Genomic DNA, 25,135 nt, shown 5'->3' on the forward strand with positions numbered 1-25,135 from the left:
TTCTTATTAACATAAACTAATTGAGAGAGGAATTAACTGTAGCTCTCTTAATAAAACACTGTTCACTTCATCAATGCTTTGTTTTATTTGATTTTTTTTTAATTTTATCTTTTAATATTAAATTGATTAAGAATTGAGCTTCATAATCTATTTTCATTTGCTTTCTATGAGGTTATTCCAGCCACTTGACCCGCGTTGAGGTTTTGGTAGGTTGACTTAAATTATTTATTTTTTGATCTTTTTTTAATTGATTTTTTTGTCCCAAATTCTTCCTTCAACTGGGTTGATTGAAAATTGAGTTTCATAATATTTTTTGATTTGCTTTCTATGGGGTTATTCTAGTCTCATGATCCGAATCGTGAATTTGACAAGTTAACAATTATCTCAATCTCATGAACTGGTCGTGAATTTGACAGGTTAACCTAAGTTGACCTAGGTGGATCCAATATATTTTCATCTTAATATTTTTTTAAAATATCATATTGAATTTGTTTTAGTTAAACTAAGTTTTTAATGGTCGTCCAAATTATCTTTGGACCTATGAAGTTGATCGGGTCAACCCCCACACAATTTAAATATTTTTTCTACTAGAAAACACGTTAGCAAAACCTAAATATTTTTTTACATTAAAAAAATTGATCGAGTCGTAGCATAGCGCATGTTGATTATCTAGTTATTAACATTTACTAAAAGGCCTTAGCATTTCGCTGTACCAATGTATAATGAAACACAAAGGTTTTTTTCACTTTGATCCTCAAATTTTTTGACATGTACTAAAACGCCTTAGCTTTATACCCTGACATATTGTTGGTGGCTGAAAACTCAAAATGAGTGTCGTACTAAAAAAATTATCTGTGAGGGCTCATAAGCACTATTCCAGTGCCACTGCCTTTAGAACTGGAGGATCCATCAACATATAATTTCCAAGGTGGGATCAATTACATGGTCTGAAGGGGTCGACTGCTCAGCTGTTGGGACAGGCTTATCCTGGTCCTTATTCCCAAAGGAACATTCAGCTATAAAGTCTTCAAAGCTTGTTGTTTAATAGTTGTTCTTGGATGATATAGAAGTCTGTACTCTCCTAACTCAATAGTCCATTTCACCAGCCATTCTAGACATGTTTGGCTTGTGCAAGATTTGTTATAAATGCTAATTTGTTAGTACTGTAATTTGGTGAGTTTGGAAATATGGTTTAAGTTTTCCAGAGGCACTCACCAAAGCTAAAACCACCTTTTTTCACTTTTAATTATCTAGTCTTGGTATACTGAAAGGTTCAGATGGAGTAGTAGACAAGATGTTATATACCCTTTTTCTCTTTAACTAATACTGAACTGACTGTTTGATCAGAAGCCCCAAGGTAAAGAAGTATGCCTTTATTTTCTCTTGGTTGTGACCAAATCTTAAGTCAGGATAGATGTATTTGAGCTCCTCAAAAGCTTTATGGAATTCCGGTGTCCACTCAAAGTTTATAATATTTTTTAAGGTCTTGAAGAAAGGTAGATTGCTTTCCCCTGGCTCAGATATGAATCTGTTCAGGGAAACCAACCTTCTAGTGAGACGTTGAACATTTTTGATCTTCTAAGGAGAAGTCATATGAAAGATTGCTTAGATCTTCTTAAGGTTAGGTTCTATTCCTTTGCTGCTTACTAGAAACCTAAAAATTTTCCTCATTGATGATAAATACATATTTGGCTTGATTCAACTTCATCTGATAACTGCTCATAACAAAAAAAAATCTCTTTTGAGTCCCTCATGTGTTGTTTAAAAGTCATGCTTTTTACTAGCAAGTCATTCATATAGGTCTTCATATTCTTTCCAATTTGGTGCTTAAACACTTTGTTGACCATCCACTGGTAGGGAGCTCTTGTATTTTTCATGCTGAAAGGCATTGCACGGTAGCAAAAAAGTTCTTTCTTCTATGATGAAAGAAGTATTCTTCTCATCTTCTAGATGTATAGGGATTCGATGATACCCTAAATTAGAATTCAAAGAGATCAAGAACTTAAAACTAGTTGCGGGATCCATCAATTTGTCAATCTTTGAAAGATGAGAGCTATCATTTAGACATGCCTTGTTCATGTTGATGAAGTTTACACATATTCTCCACTTTTCAATGCTCTTTTTTATCACAACCATATTAACTATCCAATCCAGATACATGACTTCCTGGATGAACCTAACAGTCAATAGTTTATCCACTTCTAGTGTTATTGCCTATTGTATTTCCCCCTTAAAATTTCTCTTTTCTGGTGGATAAGAAAGTAAGTTGGGTTGACCTAGAGTCTATAAGTAGCTATGTCCGGACTGATTTCGGGCATGCTTGAGATGTTGAAAGCAAAATCAGTCTTATAGGTAAAGAGAAAATTGGTTAGTAATTGCTATTAAGGTGGCTCCAAGATGAAGCCTACATTGGTGATTGCCCCCTCTATTTATCCCAGAAATACTTTTTTCAACTACCCTATAGCCTCAGTTTAGACTTCTATCCTTTCCTTTAGGGGCCCTTACTAGTCCAGAACTAAAGACTACTTGCCTTTTAAGCAAGTGGAGGTGCAATGCCTAAAAGTCCCTCGGTTTCCCCTCATAGTAGCCACCTTTTTTCGAGTAAGGAATTTAGAGACCAAGTACCGCATGCTTATGGCTACATTTATCTAGTGTAGAAGAGGCCTTCCTATTATGGAATTGTAGGCTAAAGCCATGTCTATTAAAGGTTAAGGCATCTTGGGTACATGCCAATCATGAATGAGATCTCCAAGTCATTCTTTATGGGACTCTTTACGAGACTTTTGATCCTTTAATTCCAATTAACTAGGTCTTCATAAGAGTCATCCTGATCCTTTAAAGCATTAATGTTGATAAGAATTACCTTCACATATCATTAGTGCTGATGGACAAATAATAGAGTTATAAAAAACTTTTATATCTTATTTCATACATAACATTAATGTTGATAGGAATAACCCTTTCGTAGCATTAATGTTGATTGAAATATAACTGTTTCTTAGAGAACTTTTATACACTCAAGGGTGTAGGAAGATGACTATCCTAAGCTTTTAACATGCCATGTTAAGGGTCATATAGATAGCCTTGCGACATAATATGAGGCTAATAAAGACCATCAATTATATGTTTGGACTTGGAATGAATCTAAACTTAAGAATGTTAGGTTCAACATCTTTCCAGGCTCAAATGTACTGGGGCTTCGCGCGTAGCTGAGTTCAAGAGAGTTGAGTTTGACACCTTGTCAAACCCACAAAAGCATGAGCTCAACATATAGCCGAGCCTAAAAGAGTTGGGTGTGACATCTTGCCAAGTCCACATACACTTAGGCTGAGTGTGTAGCTGAGCCCAAAGGAGTTAGGTCTATTATCTTACTAGGCCTATATATGTTTGGACTTAGTGTGTAGCCAAGCCTAAAGGAGTTGGGTTTGACATCTTGCGACCTATAAATATTTGAACTTAGCATATAATTGAGCTAAAAAATATTAGGTTTAGTACCTTGCTAGACCCACATGCTCTTGACTTCAGTATGTAGTTCAATCCAATAATTAATAGACTTGAAAATAAAATTAGACCCTAGACTTGATATTTATCAAGCTCGTATATATTAAGTTATGGCACTGTCTTTTGTCCCTTCTATTCATATGTCTCTTTAAATAAATAAATTTAATATAAAATACATTTATCTATCACGAAACCGCCTCTGCAACCCTTTCCTTACACACCCTGTTCTGTCTTCTTACTCACCACTTCCTGTTCCTAAAATCCAAAAGCCTTAAATAATCTTATCCCGAATTTTGCTTTCACTGCCACAATAATAATTCTCTTATCATGGCTCGCTCTCATGCTGTTTCTCCACCATGAGTTTGAGACCTCATGACCCAATTGGACTCATCCTTTGCGGGGGTCATTTCAACAGTCCTCTCTTTGAAGCAGCTGCGGGGGAGGCACAATTGTTTAGGGTTAATTTTCATCTTTTGTTCTATTTTTTAGTGCTGCATTTGGTTGTGGCTGCAATTCCTGATTTTCCTTTTTTCTTTCTTTTTATTGAAACTGCATTGTTTACGGGGAGCAAAGAGACTGGGGTGTGACCTGTAAGGATTGTTTTCTGGGATTTTAGAGAGACAAGCAGAACGAGTGCAGAGTGAGGTTTGTTTTTGAGGGACAGTTTTATCGATTTATAACAATCAAAAGAGGAGTGTGATGTAAAATAATTGTTTTATGTAAAAGTTTTGTAAGATTTTAAAATATAATTTATATTATTTTTTAAAATAAAAACTTTTTAAATTTGAAATTTATATATATTTATATTATTTTGTATTATTAATTAATTTTAATTAAAAAAATAAAATTAAAAAAATTTAAACTCATAACTATTTAATTAACAAAACTTTAATATGTATTAAAAAACCATTTCACCCAAACATTTAAAATATAAAATAAAATATATATATTTCAACATTTTACCGGTTTAAGTGCTACAAACTTCAAAGCCACTGAGAATTTACATGGTCGTTAACTTCAGGACTCGTGGGATTAGTCGAGATGCGTGCAAACTGCTCCGGACACCTACATTAATCTAAATAAAAATATTAAATAAAATTATTAAACAAAACTATAATATATAATTTATATGGTGGTCATTGGATCCCTATCTATGAATAGAACTCTCGCTCGGTGGTCATTGGATCCCCTATCTATAAATAGAAGCCATAATAAAAAAAAAAAACCATTACTTCTACCACCTGCTCTCCTGAGACTCCAAATAATCAAATGGCCGAAAAACCAATCCGGTTTGGAATAATCGGGTGCGCAGATATTGCCCGAAAATTGTCTCGCGCAATTACTTTAGCACCCAACGCTGAACTCTCTGCTGTCGCTAGCCGCTCCTTGGATAAAGCCTCCGCTTTTGCCAAAGCCAACAACTTTCCACCCAGCGCCAAGATTTATGGCTCTTATGAGGACCTCCTCGACGACCCAGAAATCGATGCCGTCTATGTCCCTTTGCCCACCAGCCTTCACGTCAAATGGGCATGCTTGGTTGCCCAGAAGAAGAAGCATATCTTGTTGGAGAAGCCTGTTGGGCTTAATGTTACAGAGCTTGATAAAATCGTGGAGGCTTGTGAGGCAAACGGAGTGCAAATTATGGATGGAACCATGTGGATACATAATCCTAGAACTCATAAGATGAAAGAGTTCTTGAACGATAAGGAGCGGTTTGGAGAGCTAAAAAATGTAAGTTTTAAATCTTTTCTTTTGTTATTATTAGTATTTCTTTTGGGTGATTTTGTTATTTTCAGTCAATTATGGATTTTGTGCTGTTTATAGCTAAGTTATTTGGATAGAATTACTTAGCGTACGTTTTATGCAGTATATCCAATATTTACATTTATGGCTGATTTCTTTTTTTTGGATTTGTATTAGGGAGAGTTAACATTTTGCCAAAAATAGGGTTTTATTTGATTTCTTAGCTTGCATCATGTATCCATCTGTTATTGATTGGACAAAAGAATCCTTTTGTCTCTAATTCTAGATATATAAGATGAAGTAATTGTAAAAAAATGTCATTTTATATCGTATTCCCGGCCCCATCTATGATAGGACGATGTGACTCGGGGAATTGTAGTCTATTTTGGATCTACTCCAATATCCAGACTGTAACATAATGCTTGAGAAACACTGATTTTATATCTTTCGCTATACGTTGCATTACCATTTCCTCCATATATTTGACTTAATTACCAGAGGTTCCTCATCCTGTTTAGGGGGACTTGTTTTGTTGGTACACAGTTCATCTGCTCCACTCCTGATTTTCATCCCTCTAACCTACCTAGCCATGAGAAGGTTGACCTCGTTATTTGAAGTTTCGCTACTTCATCATCATTGACACCATTCGCCAACCAAACTTAGCTCTTGTTGTCTTGGTTTGCATTAGTTAGAATGATAGGGTTATGCCATTGTGTAGTTAATTGGTGAAATAATGTGAGGTACAATAAAGCTACCATGTTTTTCTCGTAGCAGTACTGTGATTTTTATGCTATAGCTTATTTATGCTCAAACAAAACTTTAAATTTTGATTTTGATTTTTTTTTGTATCATGGGATTGGTTGAGGTCTTCTGTTCTTTAAAAGTGGTTTTAAACTTTTATTTGTAACGTGGTAGATATATTCTTTTTTGAAGTGCATTGATGCTGCTGCTTCATTCTTAGCTAACCTGTGAATTTAGCAGTTTGCTAATCTTCGTTTCTGGCTAGGTTTGCATTAATTATAACCCTATGCCTTTTGCCCATTGCTCTTGCTAGGAAACCAGAATTTACAATGATATCAAATTTTGTAAATGTTTTACAATCCTATTCCACTGAAACCAAAATGGATCATCCAACGTATATTGGCTGGCATTGAAACTTCGAACTCGTGTTTTAATTTGGCAAAAGCTTTTCCGACACCGCCAGGTTATTTTGAAACCCAATGCATCCCAAATGTTCTGTTGATGACACCATCTTAGCCCCCGTTTCCATGCTTGTTTGGAATGTTTTGAGTGGGATGGTTAGCAGGGATTGGGCACAGGCCTCGTGAGAAGTCAAGAATTGGGTATTGATAACATTTCCACGCGCACTGGGAATTTGTGGATTGCTCTATCACTGAAAGCTTTTCCTTTAAAGGGAATTCTAAAATTATGGACTTGGAGAGTTGGGTTGGGTGCATGTGTGATTAAGTGTGTGTTTGATATTGTGGTATATGATGTTTTTTAAAAGTGTTTTTATGCTTGAAAATACATGAAAATGATTTTTTTATTATTTTTTACATCATTACATCACAACTATAAGAAAATATTAAAAAATAATAATCAAATTGATATTTTTTCAAGTGAAACACAAAAACAAATAGTGCCTGAATCTGTTTAATTTGCGTATCTTATACAGAGAGATTAACTTGGAATCATTATGTGTTATATGGTTTCTTTCTACCCATTTTTATCAAATATATTATTATTCTTAACAAAATCTAAAACAAGAGGTGAATTCAGTGTTTAGATCCTTCTGAGCAATGTTTTTTTTTTTTTTTTTAATTTAGAATTTTTTTTTCAAATTCATTCTTTAATATTGAATTTATTAGGAATTAAACTTTATAATTTGTTTCAATTTGCTTTTTATGAAATTATCCTGGGTCCATGACTCAAATTGCAAGTTTGGAGGGTTAACCCGAATTGATTCGGGTTGTTTGTTTTCGTGTCATTTTTTTTTAAATGAACTTTTTTTTTCTAGTTCCATACTTTAACATTGGGTTGATTGAGAATTAAATTTTATAATTTGTTTTGATTTATTTTCTATGAGGTTATCACAGTTTCATGACTCGAGTTGTGGGTTTGACAAGTTAATCTGAGTTGACTCTAGTAATTGTTTGGGTCATTTTTTTAATTTCATCATTTAACATTGAGTTTATCAGAGATTGTGCTCCATAATTTATTTCAATTTGTTTTCTATGAGTTGCCGCCTTATTTTTTTTTTTCAAAAAGATGTCTTGAATTTGTTTTAGTCAAATTATATTTTTACTGGTCGTTCTGATTGTTTTTGGATTCACCAAGTTAACTGGGTCATATTGAGTGAATTCCAACACGGTTTGTATATATTTTTTATTTCTACTAGAAAACATGTTAACAATGCCTAATTATTTTTTTACGTTTTAATTTTTTTTTGATGCAAGTTAATGATCTATTGTTGTCATAAAATCCCATTTGGTAGAACACTTTGTGCTGACATCCATTTGGGATGATATGGAAGCTAAGCATGAGTGAGCTAGGTTGGGTTTGTTAAATCCGAAGATCTAAACCAAGCACAATATGGACTTCTTTAAAGCCTTGAAAACGAAGGGTCTTTTAGGCGTCCTTGACCTGATTGTTTATGATTTTCGTGTTTGCTAAGTTAATTCTTCAGTGTAGCCATTAGGAAAAAAAATATTGACAAGTTTAAATATGAAATCAATGCACAAGGACTGGGGTACAGTATAAGACTGTTGTGGGAGAGTTGTGAAGATATTATGTGTTTGCTTTCTCATGCAAAGCCAGCAGCAAATCAATTTCTACTATACACAAGTTTTTGGTGTCATAAGATTTCTTTGGAGTCTTGCAGATGCACAGCTGCTTTACATTTGCTGGTGATGAGGATTTTCTCAAAAATGACATTCGTGTGAAGTCAGATCTTGATGCTCTCGGTGCTCTCGGTGATGCGGGCTGGTATGGCATCAGGTCAATTCTCTGGGCCGTTGACTATGAACTGCCGAAAACTGTAACAGCGTTGCCTGGGCCTGTTTTAAATGAAGCAGGGGTTATTTTGTCTTGTGGTGCTGCTCTGCATTGGGAAGATGGGAAAGTGGCAACTTTCCATTGCTCTTTTTTGGCTCATTTGACAATGGATATTACTGCTATTGGAACAGCGGGGACTTTGCATCTCAATGATTTCATAATTCCTTTTGGAGAGAAGGAAGCGTCGTTCACAACAGTTTCAAAATCTGGGTTCACAGATCTTGTGACAGGTTGGGTGCCTCTGCCAAGCCAGCACACTGTAACCACAGATCTCCCCCAGGAAGCTTGCATGGTGACAGAATTTGCCCGCTTGGTTGGAAATATTAAAGCAAATGGCGCAAAACCCGATCCAAAGTGGCCGAGTATAAGCAGGAAGACACAGCTTATACTGGATGCAGTCACGACGTCAATTGCCCAAGGTTCAAAGCCTGTTGAGATTTAATCAAGACATTTCTTGCTGGTGCTGCTTCCTTTCATTGGACTGGACTCTATCTATTGTCAAATAACACAATTGCCATTTTGTCCATTTCTTTGCAATTGAGATTTGTGGCATGGGAATGTCTGTAACAGTGTTTGATGATTGCTTGATGTGTCCTTTAAAAAAAAATGTGGCTTCAAGCTTTGATTGTGATTTCGAATGAAATCCACATAATGGATTTTCATTCGTTTTGAAGCTCATCTTGTCTACTTAAATATTATATATTTAGGATTTCTGCTTTATTACATGGCCATGTGAATTTGTTTTTAGAATTGAGTTTTCTTTTAAAGAAATATTTTGTGCTAGGGAGTTGGAAATGCTAGTTACCCTGTGTTAGAGAATAATATAAATCATATTTTAGGACTTCATCTAATAACTTAAGCTATTGGGTTGAGATGATTCTTTGACATGATATCAAAGCATTGATGACCAAGCGGTCACGAGTTCGAATCTCTCTATCCTCGTTTATTTAATAAAAATTAAGCACAATGTAATGGGGATCTGTGCAAGTTTTAAGCCCAAAAAGCTTTTACTTGAGGAGATGTGTTAGAGAATAATATAAATCATATCTTAGAACCTCATCTAACAGCTTAAACTATTAGGTAGAGATGATTCTTTGACACTCCGCGGTTCTGTTTCTGCTAAGACAAAGTAATGACCTCGAAGAACCTCCCGAAGTCTCACTATGCTCTTTCGATTTACTCCTCTACAGTTTTACCGACTAGTCTCTGTCGAATGAGCCTGCTTGGCAGCTCAGAAAAAGCCCGATTTAGATATATAACATATAGTATGTCTGTTTTGTTAAATCATGTTGGTTTTCAACATTATAGTCATTGATTCTTTGAAAACGATTTTCAAACTCTTTTCAAAATTCATTCCACCTTGACTAAGGATTTCACAATCAATACTATTTAAGAACATATGAAACATTTTTTCTAATCCATCTAATGTGATGAATCATCTCTTGAATACTCAAATACTTTCATCTATTTTATGATATACTCAATATCTACTTGTTTGTTACCCTTAATAAGGATAACATGTGATCATGATCAAAGCATAACACTCATTTTATAAGATAATTTAGTGACATCAATTCTAAGAATAACTTGTACAACTATTGTGAGAGCCTTTTCCATAGACATAAGTGATTTTTCTATATTGAATTATTTTGCGGGTCAGTTCAATATACATGCTTGTGGGTCAATTCAGTGTATATGTTATATGAAAAACATTTGCATATTAATTCCAGGTATCCCTCATACCTCAATTTATGAGAACAACTGTTTGTTTTCATAAAGGAAGGAGCATAATATGCACCGGTCTAAACAACTCTAATTAATTTTCAATATTAATAGAACATTGACCAGAAACATTTAGGAACAATGCTTTGATGCAATCAGAATCTCATAATTATAACATCTTTATAATTTTCTTTGAAAATTATTTTTGCCTCTTGAATTTTATCTTTACTTTAGATTCATTAATTAAACATTAGATTCATTAATAAAATATAAATAAATATTAAAGATAAAGAAAGCTTTTATTAATAATAAATATGTTTTACATGAATAAAATTAGTGCTACATGTAACCAATCAATTGTCTACATGACATGTTCACTAACAACATATACAAGTTTCTCAAAAAAGGCTATAAATAATTATAAAACTCGTCCAGAGTTATATTAAAACCTAAAACACACAAATATTTCACCTTCCAAGCTTTGATTGATTCAACACTTTTAAATTTTGAATTTATTGACCCTTATATTTATAAGAAGATTACAACATTTAACTATCATAATCTAATAAAGATTTAATTTAACTAGTTAAACAAGGATTCTAGTTAACTAGTCTAATACAATTTTTTTTATATCAAGGATTCCTACTTATATTACGATTTCAATTAATATCTCAACAATCCCTCCCTTAAATTGATATTTTTAAACATTCAATTTAGTAATGAGTGAGTTTTTATTATAGGAATTACCTTATATAGGAATATAATTATGTTTAGTGCGTTGTATGTTTATTGTTGTAGACAAAGAGGATGGTTGTTGTCTATTCATTGAGACTTTTATTATACTCATACACTATATCTTATATGCTCTGCTCAACATGGTATCAAAACCTTATTTTTGGCAGAACTCTTTATGGATTCTAATCACAATCAAATTATGACATTTTCTAATTTTTTTTGGTATATTAACAACCTCATCTGCACCTACTATGTTGATGGCTTATCCTCCTAGTTTCATAGCACTGATTGCTCCTCCATCATTGTTTTTTGCGTCGCCAACCTCTATTCCAAATGCTATTGAATCAATTGAGGCATCTTTTCTCTTAGTTGCTGCTGCTGCCATTTCCAGTCTTTATTATGGTGGTGCTTTTATGATCCCTCTCTCTAATACTCATCAAATTATCTTCTTGAAGTTGACCAATAACAATTCTTTGTATTGGAGAACCCTAATGAAGACATACTTATTGGGATAAGAGGTTTATAAGGGTTAGTAAATAGAGTTTTCATTTTAATGAATGAGTTTGATGAGGTTGATGGGTTTAAGATTTATGTTAAATGATGATATATGAAGGTATTATATGTTATGATTGCTGAAAATGACGAGAAAATGCATGGGGAAACAAGTAAAAACTTGTTAAACTTAGAAAAAAAATAGACAGATTGTCTCTCGGTTTCTCTATTAAGATTAGGACTCTAAGATGATAGAATTTGAGATAATTTTATTATAAAAGTTGTATACATGGATGTTACCTTTCAAACACAACTGACCTTGCTTAAATTAGAGTGACAAAACGCTAGATATGAGATAAAAATTGAAGAAGGATCTAAATCAAAATCAGTAAAACAATTTTTTTTTTTACTTCTGTAATTTGTGAATTTAGGCATGTAGATAACAAAACTGGGTTTAATAATCTTGCTCAAAGTTGTAGAACTATGTTGTATCTTTTTAAAGAAAGAAACCACACATAAAACTGAGTTATATAACTCTAGTTATAATCAAAGTACTAAATAGTATTATAAGTCAATTATGTTGAGCTACCTAAAATTTGTAAACTGTTAACTCTTGGTTGGAGTTGTTCTTGATTGAAAATGTTGAATTTTTGAGGGAATGAAAATGGAAAATGTTGTATGTTTGGACAAAGCTTGAAATTAATAAAGTGTACCTGTTGTTACATGTAAGATCGTGGGCACCAAATAGTAGCAGGGGACGAATAATAGAGCACATAGTTCAGGTAAGTGCTCGACACCTTAGACAATTATTTTAAAAGTCTCTTATAAATTTGTTTTCAAGTTTCTTGTAAAATGCATGTCAGAATTTTTTTTATGCAAGTTTATTATGTGAATATTGGTTGTACTAGTTTCTTGGTGATAGGATTGGTGCCCTGTGATTGGGCTATTGGTTGAACTAGTTTCTTAATGATTTGATTGATACTCTGGGAATGGGTGATTGGTATAACCAGTTTCCTGGTTTGGAATTGGTGTCATGTTAAATGGGACATTATGGAAATTTGTTATTGAAATTAGAAACCTAAATACTGAGTTGTTTAAAAGAAATTGACAAAGTGTTGCATAAATTATTCAATTGTTTAATTAGTTTTATGGTGCTTTTATAAATTAATGTGAAAATTTATCTTATTATCATATTTCCTAGTTGATGTATAGATGCCTCTTTTGTACATCTATTTAGTTTAATAAGTTAATGGAGAAATTTCTTTTTGGATTGTAATTAACATCAATTCTGACTTATATGTGTAAATTAATACTTTATTTTGTTAAATTCTTATGTAACAGATTTATGTTTAGTATCTAAATTATATGATGCATGAATTCCAATTGTTGTGAGTAATTAATTATATTGCATGTATTTTTCTTAGATTTTATTAAATGAAAATATGGAAAGCATTGGTTAAATAATAATTGCTTAAGTCTAGGCTGCTAAACTATGGATTTAGTATATTATTCATGAGAAACTAAATGGTATTGATAGTATTTTGGTATCTGTTCATATAAAGAAAATGTTGTCAGATTTTTATTATAAAAAAAATTTCTTATTTTGTTTCTTCTTATTATCCTGGAATCTATGTGAACATTGTTTTAAAAATCGGGGTTGTTACATATGATCTTTAACTATTAGTTGTGTTTTGATCATCTACTAGTTGTGGTGCTTTCTCCTTAAACTTCTTTTATTTCATTGTTATTACTATCTAAATACACTATAATATTTTGATTAACCACCATTGTTTTATGTCCAAAATTAAATTTTATAAAAAATAATATCTTGACTAATAACAAATTTAATGGTGTTAGAATTATATATTTTATAAGCTTTTGAATAATCACAAATACCAAGAAAAATATATTTTTTCTCATTTATCATCAAGTTTTTTCCTCTTTCGATTGGAATATAGGCATAAACAATGCACCCAAATATTCTTAGATGACTTATCATCAATCTTCCACTCCAAGCTTTCTCTTGTATTTTATCTTTAACAATAGTGTGGGAATTCTATTTAAAATATGAATGCTTCAATTTACTACTTCAAGCCAATAAAATTTTGGTGGGTCATTTCTTGTCAAAAGACTTCATACCATATCAATACTAATATGATTTTTCCTTTCACAAACACTATTTTGTTGAGGTGTATAAGCTGTGGAAAGTTGCTTCTTGATTTTATGAATCTTATAAAAATTTGCAAATTCATGTGAGTTATACTCTTCATCACGACCTGTTGAAAAACTTTTATTGTTTTGTCTTCATTCTCAATAAGTGTTTCATATTTTTTAAAGGTTTCAAAAGCTTCATATTTTCTTGTAAAAAATAAACTCAAAATTTCCGACTATAATTATCAATAAAGATGATTATATGTCTTTTTATCTCTATTAAAAAAATAGAGTTATTGACCCGCAAATATCAAAATAAATAAACCCCAATAGCTTATTTGATCACTATGATTTTCCTCGTGAAAATTTATTTTGTTGTTATTTGTTAACAACACATTCTTCATAAACTTGAGAAGGAGTTGTAATTCAAGTAAGACCCGTTATCAAATTTTTTTGATATAAAATTTTTAATCCACTAAAATTAAAATGTCTATAGTGAAAATATCATAGCCATGCTTCCTTTTTTAATCTAATAGAAAAACATGAATGAGTAACATATTGAAAATATAGAGGAAATAATCGATTAGCCATCATGTTTACTTTATAAATCAAGACCAATTTGTCATCTTCAATTCTTTTGTTTTTTGATATAAAACCCATTCTTGTTTTCTTAAAGCTGACCAATGCTGAGTAAAATTGTTTTTAATTATGAAATAATAATAATAATTAAAGATGGCATGTTATTGTTGCAATTCCTTTTCTTGTAAAGAAAAATTCAGACTTTATAAAATCTTGATAAAATTTATCTAAATCAAAGAAGATGACTTATTTCCACTCATGTGATTCCTATAAGTAGTGATTAAATACCATGAATTCCTACAACATCATATGACAAGCCATCAATAAAGATGTTGAACATCATTTTATTTGTCTTTTCAATTCATTTTTCGCTTATGAATTGGTAAGGAACTTTTCAATGTATCAATGAAAAGTTCATAAATATCCTTAGATTTCTACATTGAACACATCAAAATTGAATTTCGATATCAACGATCAAAGAATTTTCTCAATAATGGTGATATTTTTTTTTTTATCACAATTGATTCACATATTGTTAACAATTATCATTGTTTATAAAAAGTAATATCTGAGTGAATCTCTTATGTTCATCCTAAACAATTTGAATTTCATTGGAAGTTCTTAAAGTTGATGTCTCTTTGCTCAATCTAACCTTGGTGCTTTTTTTACATTGAACCCCAAATAACCTTGGAGATTTCCTTATAAAAAATGGTTTCCAATATTGACCAGTCAATTAATTAGAAAATATAAAATATGAAGGAGCTTATTTGGCATATAGTTCGGTTCTCCGATTTTATCGAGCTGTTAATTTAGGAACAACGTCCGGTTAGAAGAATGTAAGGTTTGGAAGACTAATATCAGTCTATATAAATTAAAAAAACTACACAAACAAATCCAGATGATTATTATAATTTTTTCTCAGTTATTCCCTATTTTTTTGTTTTATTTATTTATTTGTTTATGATATGGGGGAGTATCATGGATAGATTTAGAGAGTGGGCAATATTAAAGAAATAATTAAGATAAATATTCTTGATTATAATAAAGAAATCAAGGACTGAGCAACTTAAAATTGAGCAACTTAACCATCTAGGTGGTGGCCCAGTGGTAAGAGTTTGGGACCAAGAGGTTTGCTCCTTCTGTGGTCTCAGGTTCGAGCCCTGTGGTTGCTCATATGATGGTTACTGGAGGCTTACATGGTCGTTAACTTTAGGGTCCGTGGGATTAGTCGAGGTGCGCGCAAGCTGGCCCGGACACCCACGTTAAACTAAAAAAAACTAAAAATAAAATAAAATTGAGCAACTCAAAACAATAAAGAAATTATTTCAATTATCTGATCAAATTAGATAGTTAAGTATTTTATATAATTTGTTTTATTTTATTTTCTTATGCATTTTGTTAAGTAGCTAAATAAAATCTACATGGATTAAATATAATACATATATAATTAAATTATCAAATAATAACATTTGCTTTTATTTTAAATTTTTACAGGCATTTGCCCACACTGTTGTCATCAAAATCCATAGTATGTTAAGGTTTGCTCCCCACAAATTGTTTTTTGTTTACCTCTTTTCCCACAACATGTTCTATTTGTTCATTTGCCTCCATATAGTTTAGTTAAATGCAAAAGTGCTCTCACAAATAGTACTGATCTCCCAAAAATACTTATTCTTGAGAAAAAGTAAAAGGTGAGTGCGTAATATTATTTTACTTTTCTACATTAATTGGATTAAGCCCTTGAATTATCAAAAAAAGATACACTTGACGTGCTTAGATGTATTTTTAGATAGTAATTATTTGTCAAGGAATTTTACTCGGTAAAGGTCAAGGAATTTCGCTCGGTAAAGGTCATGTTAAATGCCCAAATCTAGGGGTGAGTAAAAAAACCGGAAAACCGATGGAAAAAAAAAGAGTTTTGCTGCTAATGATGTGAAGACTATGTTTGCTGCTGCTATTGTTTCCCTTGCATTTTGTTCTTTTGTAGCAAAGCCAAGATTCATTCCTTCTCTGTTCATGTATCCAACATTTGATGTTGGCAATCCTGTTTTTTCAGAGAAGATAACAATTAACATGACTTTCTTTCTATTTCTTTCTTTCCTTTTATGATGTTAATGAGGTTTTGTGGGAGTAAATTTGATGCTGAACTGAGGTACATTTCAGTCGCAGAGAAAAAAAAACCGTAGGTTTTTTCGGTTTTGGATCTCAAAAACCGAATCGAAACCGGTCGGTTTGGACCGGTTCCGGTTCGGTTTGGGTTCTTCTTTTTTTTTCTTTCGGTTTGGTTGTTTTTTAGAGGTAAAAACCGAAGCGAACCGAAAATGATCACCGCTGCCCAAATCATTTCTGCTTGCTTTCTCAAGATACAAAAGCACGCTAACTAGATTCACCCTGACATTCCCCGTCCTGGTCTGCTTGTAAAGCCAAAACGAAGGAAATATTGTTGGCTTCGTCATCGAATCCTTGGATATTCCACATTCAGATGCACCACCACACCAAGGTATAGATGTTGCATTGTATAATCTTTGCTCTAAATTCATGAGTTCGTTGCACAATTACGGGTCGATGCGGACATGGCCTCTAGAAACTGGCTAGTTTCTGCAAGATATTGGGTTTTTTTTTTTTTTTAAATGCTAAAAAAAGCACGTCAAGTGTTTGGTTTTTTGAGTAAGAGATCATGAAAGGATTTGCATGCGCCAAACACAGGTAAAGATAGATTCAAGTATTAATTTAGATCGCATAGAATTAAAAGAAATAGGAATCTGATCTTATTAAATTCCTCCATCGTGGGTTTCGATTTTTGTGTTACATGCGCTTTTCATGCATTTCGTAACTTGCTGGAGTTGATACTGCTACATTCCCTTATATAAGTTCTACTGCAGTGCTCGGAACAATTGGGTTTGAATTTTTAATTTGCGTTCTTCATTAGATTTGTGATATGTAGTGGGAATTGTAGGGATGGTGGAGACCAAGCCCATGCCTGAGATGTTGAAAGCAAAATCAATCTTATAAATAAAGAGAAAATTGGTCAATAATTGCTTTTGAGGTGACTCCAAAATAGAGTCTACATTGGTGATTGCCCCCTCCACTTGTCCCATAAATACTTCTTTCAACTGCTCTATATCCTCGGTCCAGACTTCTATCCTTTCCTTCAAGGGTCTTTACTGGTCCAGCACTAAGGATTACTTGCCCTTTAAGCAAGTAAAGGTGCAATGCCTACAAGTCCTTCGATTTCTCCTCGTAGTAACCACCCTTTTCCTAGTCAGGAATTTCAAGACCAAATACCACATACTTATAACTGTATTGATCTAGTGCAGAAGAGGCCTTCCACTACCAGATTTAACAGTTTTACCGACGGAATTTTTCCGTCGGTGTAAGACACATATTTCGTTGGTAATTAATTTACCAACGAAATCACCGACGGAGATGCTCCGTCGGTGAATCTTTCATCCGTAATTTTTTTTCCGTCGGTAAATCCGTTGGTAATAAAAAAATAAATTTATCCGCTTCATTTCGTCGGTATATCCCTCGGTAATAATATTTTTTTATTACCAACGGATTTACCGACGGAATTACCGATGGAATTGCCGTCGGTAATTCCGTCGGTAATTATTTAAAAACATTTTAAAAAAAATTCATTTTATAAAATTATAAAATAATTAAATTAGCATAAATTAACACTGTATAATATATACTCAAAATGCTTGGAAAAAAGAATAAGAAAATCAACTCAAACAAATTTGCAACAAATAAATAAAATAAAAAAATAAATTCAACTAAAAAAATCATATGAAAAAAATAAGTTGCAATTGCTAAAAATTTAAAAATCCTATAAATAAATCAACTAAAAATTGATCTCATATGAAAAAAAAATCTCACAACAACATTTATACAATTATTAAGAACAAAAACAATTAAAAATAAAATAAAAAACAAATATAGTGAAAAAAATCATGAAAAAGAAGAAAAAAGAAAAATCTTACCTTAATATAGTTGCAAGTGAAGCTAAGGAGAGAAAAAATTTTTCGTTAAGCATATTAATTAAAAAAAAAACTAAGAGGATAAAAGAAGAAAGAAGAAGAAGACATACCCAAGCATGGAAGAAAAGAGAAGGAGATGAGGAGAGAAAAGAAAAGAAAGAAATATATATTGATGTTTTTTACATATAGTGAAGAAGAAGAAGAAGAAGAAGTAGAAGAAGAAGAAGAAGAAGAATAATAAGGAGAAGAAATGAGTCTGTCTCTTGTGAAATAAGGGGATTCAGGCTTTTTATTGGGGCGCGTTACCGACGGATAATTGAATATTAATATTTTTTAATTATTCCGTCGGTAATTCCATCTGTAATATTTAATTTAAATTTTCAATTTCGTAATTTTTTTTCAGAAACCGCCAACAATTACCGACGGTTTTTCAATCCGTCGGTGATTTCGTTTGTAATATTTAAATGAAAATTTTAAATTAATTGAATTTTTTCAGAAAACCGCCAAATAACACTCTACGGAAAATACCGACGGAAAATTCCGTCGGTGATTCCCTTTGTAATTGACATGATGAACAGTGTTCACAGTTTACCGATGGAATTACCGAGGGAATTTACCGACGGAATTTTCCGTTGGTAATTCCATCGGTAATTCCGTTAGTAAAAATGACATGCCATCTTTTTTTTTTGCTTTGTTTTAAATTATTTTCCCACGGTAATTCCGTCGGTATATACCGAGGGAATATTTCCGTCGGTAAAATCTCTCGGAAATGTACCGATGAAAACATTCCCTCGGTATTTCTGTTTGTATTTATCAATTTTCTGGTAGTGTTCCTTATATTATGGAATTGTAGGCTAAAGCCATGTCTATTGAAGGGTGAGACATTTTGGGTACGTGCCAATCATTATTGGGATCTTCAAGGCATCCTTTATGAGACTTCTGATCTTTTAATTCTAATTAAGAGGTCTTTACAAAAGTCATTCTGATCCTTCAAAGCATTAATGTTAACGAGAATTACCCTGCACGTCATTAATGCTGATGGCCAAATAATAGAGTTATATAAGACTTTTAAATCTTATTTCATATACAACATATGTTGATGATAATAACCATTTTGTAGCATTAATGTCGATTGAAATATAACTGACTCTTAGAGAACTTTTATACACTTAGAAGTGTAGGGAGATGACTATCCTAAGCTTTTAACATGTCATGTTAAGGGTCATATAGATAGCTTTGCGACCTATTGTGAGGCCAATGAAGACCATCGACTATATATTTAGACTTGAAATGATTCTAAACCCAAAAATATTAGGTTCAACATCTTTCTAGGCCCAAATATGTTTGCGCTTCACGCGTAGCCGAACCGAAGGGAGTTGAGTTTGATATATTTTCAGACCCACAAGAGCTTGAACTCAACGTGTAGCCGAGTCTAAAAAAGTTGGGTCTGACATCTTGCCAGACCCACCTCATCATGTGGCCAAGTTCAATAGAGTTGGGTCTGATATTTTGTCAAGTTAACATGCATTTAGGCTTAGAGTGTAGTCGAGCCTAAGGGAGTTGGGTGTGACATCTTGTCAGCCTACATGCACTCGAGCTGAGCATGTAGCCGAGCCCAAGGGAGTTGGGTCTGACATCTTGCTAGACCCATATATGTTTGGACTCATTGTGTAGCCAAACCTCAAGGGAGTTGGGTCTGTTATCTTGCGAGACCCACATACTTTAGTGCATAGTTGAATCCAATAATAGTAGACCTGGAAATAAAATTAGACTCATGTCGATTATGCTTGATATTTATCAAGCTAATACATGTTTAGTTATCACCCTGACTTTAACCTTCTACTTATAGGCCTTTTTAAATAAATAAATTTAATATAAAATATATTGATCTATCACGAATGACGAAACTGCCTTTGCAACCATCTCCTTACACACCATGTTCTAACTTCTTACTCATCATCGGTACCTAGAATCCAAAAGCCTTAAATAATCCTATCCTGAATTTTGCTTTCACTACTACAATAATACCTTATCATGGCTCGCTCTCATATTGTTTCTCCACTATGAGTTTGAGACCTGGTGACCCAAGTGGACTCATCCTTCGCCAGAGTCATTTGAACAGTCCTTTTTTTGAAGCAGTTGTGGGGGAGGTGCAATTGTTTAGGGGTTAGTTTTTATCTTTTATTTTATTTTTAAAATGGTGTTGGTTTCACTTGTGAAATTTTTGTTAAATTAACTCTTTGTTTAGAAATTGCTTCGTGTGGTTGTTTGAAATCATGACAAACATGTTTTGGCTCTTTTTTTAGTGTTCCATTTGGTTTTGACTGCAATTCCTGATTTTCCTTCTCTATTTTTTTTTTGTTGTTGAAATTGCATTGTTTATTGGGAGTAAAGAGACTGAGGTGTGAGTTGCTAGGATTGTTTTTTGGGATTTTGGAGAGACAAACAAAAAAAGTGAAGAGTGAGATTTGTTTTCGAGTGCCAATTTTATCAATTTATAACAATCAAAAGATAGGGATAATATAGATGTAAAATAATATTTTATTTTAAAATATAATTTATATTATTTTTTTAAATAAATGTTTTTGGACAAAGCTAGTATATGCTCACATTATTTTATTTTGTATTATTAATTAATTTTAATTAAAAAATAAAATAATATAATATAATTTAAATTCATAACCGTTTAATCAATAATGAAATTATATTAAAAACTATTTCATCAAAAAAAATTAAATTATTAAATTAAATTATGAGAAAAATTATAATATATAATTTATATTATTTTTTAATTTCAATATTTTATCGTCATTAATGAGCTATCCATGTATCCATGTCGTGAGGTGGTCATTGGATCCCCTATCCATGAATAGAACTGCAAGGTTGTCAAAAATATATTTTTGACACGGCACAAAAAATACAAAATAAACTCGGATCGTAAAAATAGATCGTAAAATCATAAGGAATTTTTTTTTTCATATAGAGTTCAAACACCTTAAAATGCACAGTTCAAATAAAAATTCATGCATAGTTCAAATACCTTAAAATACATGGTTCAAATATAAATTCATATATAATTTAAGTAATTTTTCATTAACTAATAATTAACAAATTTAAAACAAACAATCTGCTGATATGGAAGCAATTCAAGAACCAACTCAAATCAATCATGTAATCAATCCAAACATTTGAGTTATTGAAGTGTCGCACGTCCCCCGCGCGGCGTTTCTGTGATTTTTCTTTATGTTTCCTTGATTGGTTCTTTGAGAGTCGCCACCTAGTATTTCATTGAGGGTTACTAGGAAACTCGGATTTACTGGTCGTTGTCAGAGATTTGAGGGTAAGGGACTGGTTGTGGCTAAGGAAGGTATTAGCACCCCTAGCACACCCTACCTAAGGTAAGCTGTTTTGCAGTTTGATGTGATTTGAAAATTTGAAATATTAATCAAATTCTAAGGTTTTAATAAATCAGTTATTAAATCCCAGAATATATGTAGAAACATGTTCAAACACCTTAAAATGCACAGTTCAAATAAAAATTCATGCATAGTTCAAATACCTTAAAATACATGGTTCAAATATAAATTCATATATAATTTAAATAATTTTTCATTAACTAATAATTAACAAATTTAAAACAATCTGCTGGTATGAAAGCAATTCAAGAACCAACTCAAATCAATCATGTAATCAATCCAAACATTTGAGTTATTGAAGTGTCGCACGTCCCCCGCGCGGCGTTTCAGCGATTTTTCGTTATGTTTCCTTGATTGGTTCTTTGGGAGTCGCCACCTAATATTTCATTAAGGGTTACTAGGAAACCCGGATTTACTGGTCGTTGTCAGAGATTTGAGGGTAAGAGACTGGTTTTGGCTAAGGAAGGTATTAGCACCCCTAACACACCCTACCTAAAGTAAACTGTTTTGCAGTTTGATGTGATTTGACATATTAATCAAATTCTAAGGTTTTAATAAATCAGTTAAATCCCAGAATATATGTAGAAACATGTTCTTACATTTTCATGGAAAATATAACATGATTTTATTTATCCTTGAGATATTTAACCATATTCAAATTAAACAATTAATTCTTTTTATCTTTTTTATTTTTATAATTCAATAACATAAATAAAAATACAAACACACACACATATCCTTTTTTATTATGATTTTTCTCATACACTATCTTTTTACATGTAAAAAGAAATATCAAAAATTCAAATTACCCAAACACCTTAACAGTTCCCAAAATTACATAACACATTCCACATAAAAAATAATAATTACATAATAGCCCCTGAAAATCCAGGAAACTGCTGGGAAGGCTTCTGGACCAACAAAAACACTGGCGGCGCGTCTCCTCCACGCGCTGCCGCGAGGAATAAACTGGAAACGGTGGGATCTGGCTCATCCTCTTCTCCCCTTCCTTTCCTCGTCGGCGGTGACCTGCAAGAACAACCAAAACGCAACAAAGCAGTCGATTTTAGTTCTCTCTTCTCTTTCTCAGATCTGGTTCATTCGGTTTTTTGGATCTGCTTCACTGCAGATCGGTCTCCTTCGGTCATCTTCTTCTTCTCCTCTGTTCCATGTGCTGCACGGCAAGGAGGAACAGACGAGGGAGTGGTGTCGCTGCTGGAGGCGGTGAGCTGGGTCTGCTGGCCTGTGGGTTGCTGCTGTTTGCGATTCTGCTGGCGTTTGGCGAGCTGGCCGCTGGTTCAGAAAGAAAGAGCTGAGGGCCGGTTCCCTGTGTCAGTGGGCGGCGGTGTTGTCTTGGCCGCGAGGGAGAGTGAAGGCCAGTGGAGGGGCACGGCTGGCTGGCTTTGGGTCACAAAGCAGGGGCCAGCGGGATTTTTGGAGGAGCAGGGTCTAGGCTGGCGGCTGTGTTGATGACCAGGAGATGGACCCTGTGGCTGAGGCTCTTCGTTTTTTTTCTTTCCAAAAGAGAGGAGGGGGCTGCGGCTACAGTGTTGGAAAAATAGGGAGAAGATAGGGCCGGCCGCTTTGTTTTTAAGATGTGGCCAGGGGAGATGGTTTTCTTTTTTTCAAGGGAGGGGGCGGTCGGCCTCAACAAGGGAAAGAGGGGAGACCAAATGGCCAAAGGGAGAAGTGGCAGCTGAGGGGGGATCTGGTTTTTTGTTTCAAAGGGAGAGGGGCCGCCGACCTCTGGTTCGCTTCCCCGAGAGAGGAAGGGTGGCCAGCTGCCCTCTCTTTGTGTGGGGTTCTCTCCGGTTTGCTTTCCCAAAGCCAAAGGAGTGGGGGGCTGTGTGTTGGTTTCAGAGGGTGGCGGCTGCTATGGTTTTTTTGTAGGTTTAGGTTTTTTCCTTTCTTTCCCTCAGTTTTTCTCCGCCCCTCATGCCTGTAAAATTTTTCTCCCCCCCTGCTATTTCACTGTAGCATAGTATTTATAGGAAAAGTTTTGCTAGGTTTTCAAATTAGTCCCTCAACTTTTTCCTTTTCTTTTCTTTTCCTCTTTTTTTTTTTTTTATAAATTTTGATTTTTCTTATTTTTTTGTATTTTTGAAAGCGAGCAATATCAACATCAACTCAACAAGGAAAATCAGTGATCATAAAATTTACGCGTTAAAAGTTGAACGCGTTCCAAATACCTTTGAAAATTTAAACTCTTGTGAGATGACGTTGAGAATGCTAAAAACGATGCAAATATATCAAAAATGTATTTTTTTGGGGTTTTCATTGTTTTTTTGCTATTTTTTTGATTTTTCTAAAATTTAATCAGAAATATAGGTCAAAAATTAGGTAGCAACATGAAGCATGCATAAATAACTCACAAAACTAAAGCAAAAGGCTCAAATTAGTTTATCATGTTTGATATTAGATAAATAACTATGTTAGTTTACATAGAGATCAGTCATTGTTTCATGAGCAGACAAACTAACCATGCACCCAATCCATTCTTCTCATGATACAAACCCTATATATATATATATATATACCCATAAAAAAGAAGCAGTTAAGAAGCGAAGAAAGTATATAAAACAAGGGCATAATTCATGGTCGAGAGAGTTGGGTCTTTGTTTCCTTACTTTTGGTTTTGGAAATTCAGCTTTTGCTTCTGGTGGGAATTGCAATAAAAAGGAAGAAGGGTTTTGGAGTTATATATAATGTAGCAGCATCTCCACGTTGTTTTCGCCAATAGAAGGATACAGCACATCAATAAAAGCAATTATTAGGTCCAAAAGACTATTGATGATAAGGTAGTGTTTCACTTGTAGCTATTATTTATTAAAAATATTTTTGTTAAAAAATATATTAAAATAATACTTTTTTTATTTTATAAAATTTATTTTTAATATCAATGTATTAAAATAATAATAGTCCCCAAGGGGTGTAGCGTGATGATAAAGAGCTTGAGATCTGCACAGCAGGTCTCGAGTTCGAGTCAGGGCGTGCACCTCTTGTAAGAGCTTGTAACAGCTAGAATTATGGAGTTATATATAATATAGCAGCATTGTAGTAATCTCCACATTGTTTTCGCCAATAGAAGGATACAGCACATCAATAAAAGCAATTATTAGGTCCAAAAGACTATTGATGATAAGGTAGTGTTTCACCTGTAGCTATTATTTATTATTTATTAAAAATATTTTTGTTAAAAAATATATTAAAATAATATTTTTTTTATTTTATAAAATTTATTTTTAATATCAATATATTAAAATAATAATAGTCTCAAGGGGTGTAGCGTGATGTCAAAGGGTTTGAGATCTGCACAGCAGGTCTCGAGTTCGAGTCAGGGCGTGCACCTCTTATAAGAGCTTGTAACAGCCAGAATTATGGAGTTATATATAATATAGCAGCATTGTAGTAATCTCCACATTGTTTTCGCCAATAGAAGGATACAGCACATCAATAAAAGCAATTATTAGGTCCAAAAGACTATTGATGATAAGGTAGTGTTTCACCTGTAGCTATTATTTATTAAAAATATTTTTGTTAAAAAATATATTAAAATAATATTTTTTTATTTTATAAAATTTATTTTTAATATCAATGTATTAAAATAATAATAGTCCCCAAGGGGTGTAGCGTGATGATAAAGAGCTTGAGATCTGCACAGCAGGTCTCGAGTTCGAGTTAGGGCGTGCACCTCTTGTAAGAGCCTGAGACAACCGGGGTTTTACTCGCTCACCTAGGCCCACAAAGTGCGTTTTCCAAGAG

General features: G+C 33.2%; 1 protein-coding gene across 1 annotated transcript; it reads left to right on the forward strand.

Annotated features, from left to right (window-relative positions):
- Positions 1-4,697: 4,697 nt before the first annotated feature.
- LOC127903890 (uncharacterized oxidoreductase At4g09670-like) lies at positions 4,698-9,021 on the forward strand. Its single transcript, XM_002306696.4, has 2 exons — positions 4,698-5,232; positions 8,126-9,021. The coding sequence occupies exons 1-2, from the start codon at positions 4,771-4,773 to the stop codon at positions 8,738-8,740; spliced, it is 1,077 nt and encodes a 358-aa protein (XP_002306732.1). The 5' UTR covers positions 4,698-4,770; the 3' UTR covers positions 8,741-9,021.
- Positions 9,022-25,135: the final 16,114 nt, after the last annotated feature.

This window comes from Populus trichocarpa, chromosome 5 (genome assembly GCF_000002775.5).
Source record: "Populus trichocarpa isolate Nisqually-1 chromosome 5, P.trichocarpa_v4.1, whole genome shotgun sequence".
In the NCBI taxonomy this organism is placed as follows: Eukaryota; Viridiplantae; Streptophyta; class Magnoliopsida; order Malpighiales; family Salicaceae; genus Populus; species Populus trichocarpa.

What these genes read in the sequence shown, in the direction of transcription:
- LOC127903890 (XM_002306696.4), top strand. Translation starts at nt 4,771, where the DNA reads ATGGCCGAAAAACCAATCCGGTTTGGAATAATCGGGTGCGCAGATATT. An exon ending in GGTTTGGAGAGCTAAAAAAT is followed by an intron (nt 5,233 to 8,125) that starts GTAAGTTTTAAA and finishes GGAGTCTTGCAG; the next exon opens with ATGCACAGCTGCTTTACATT.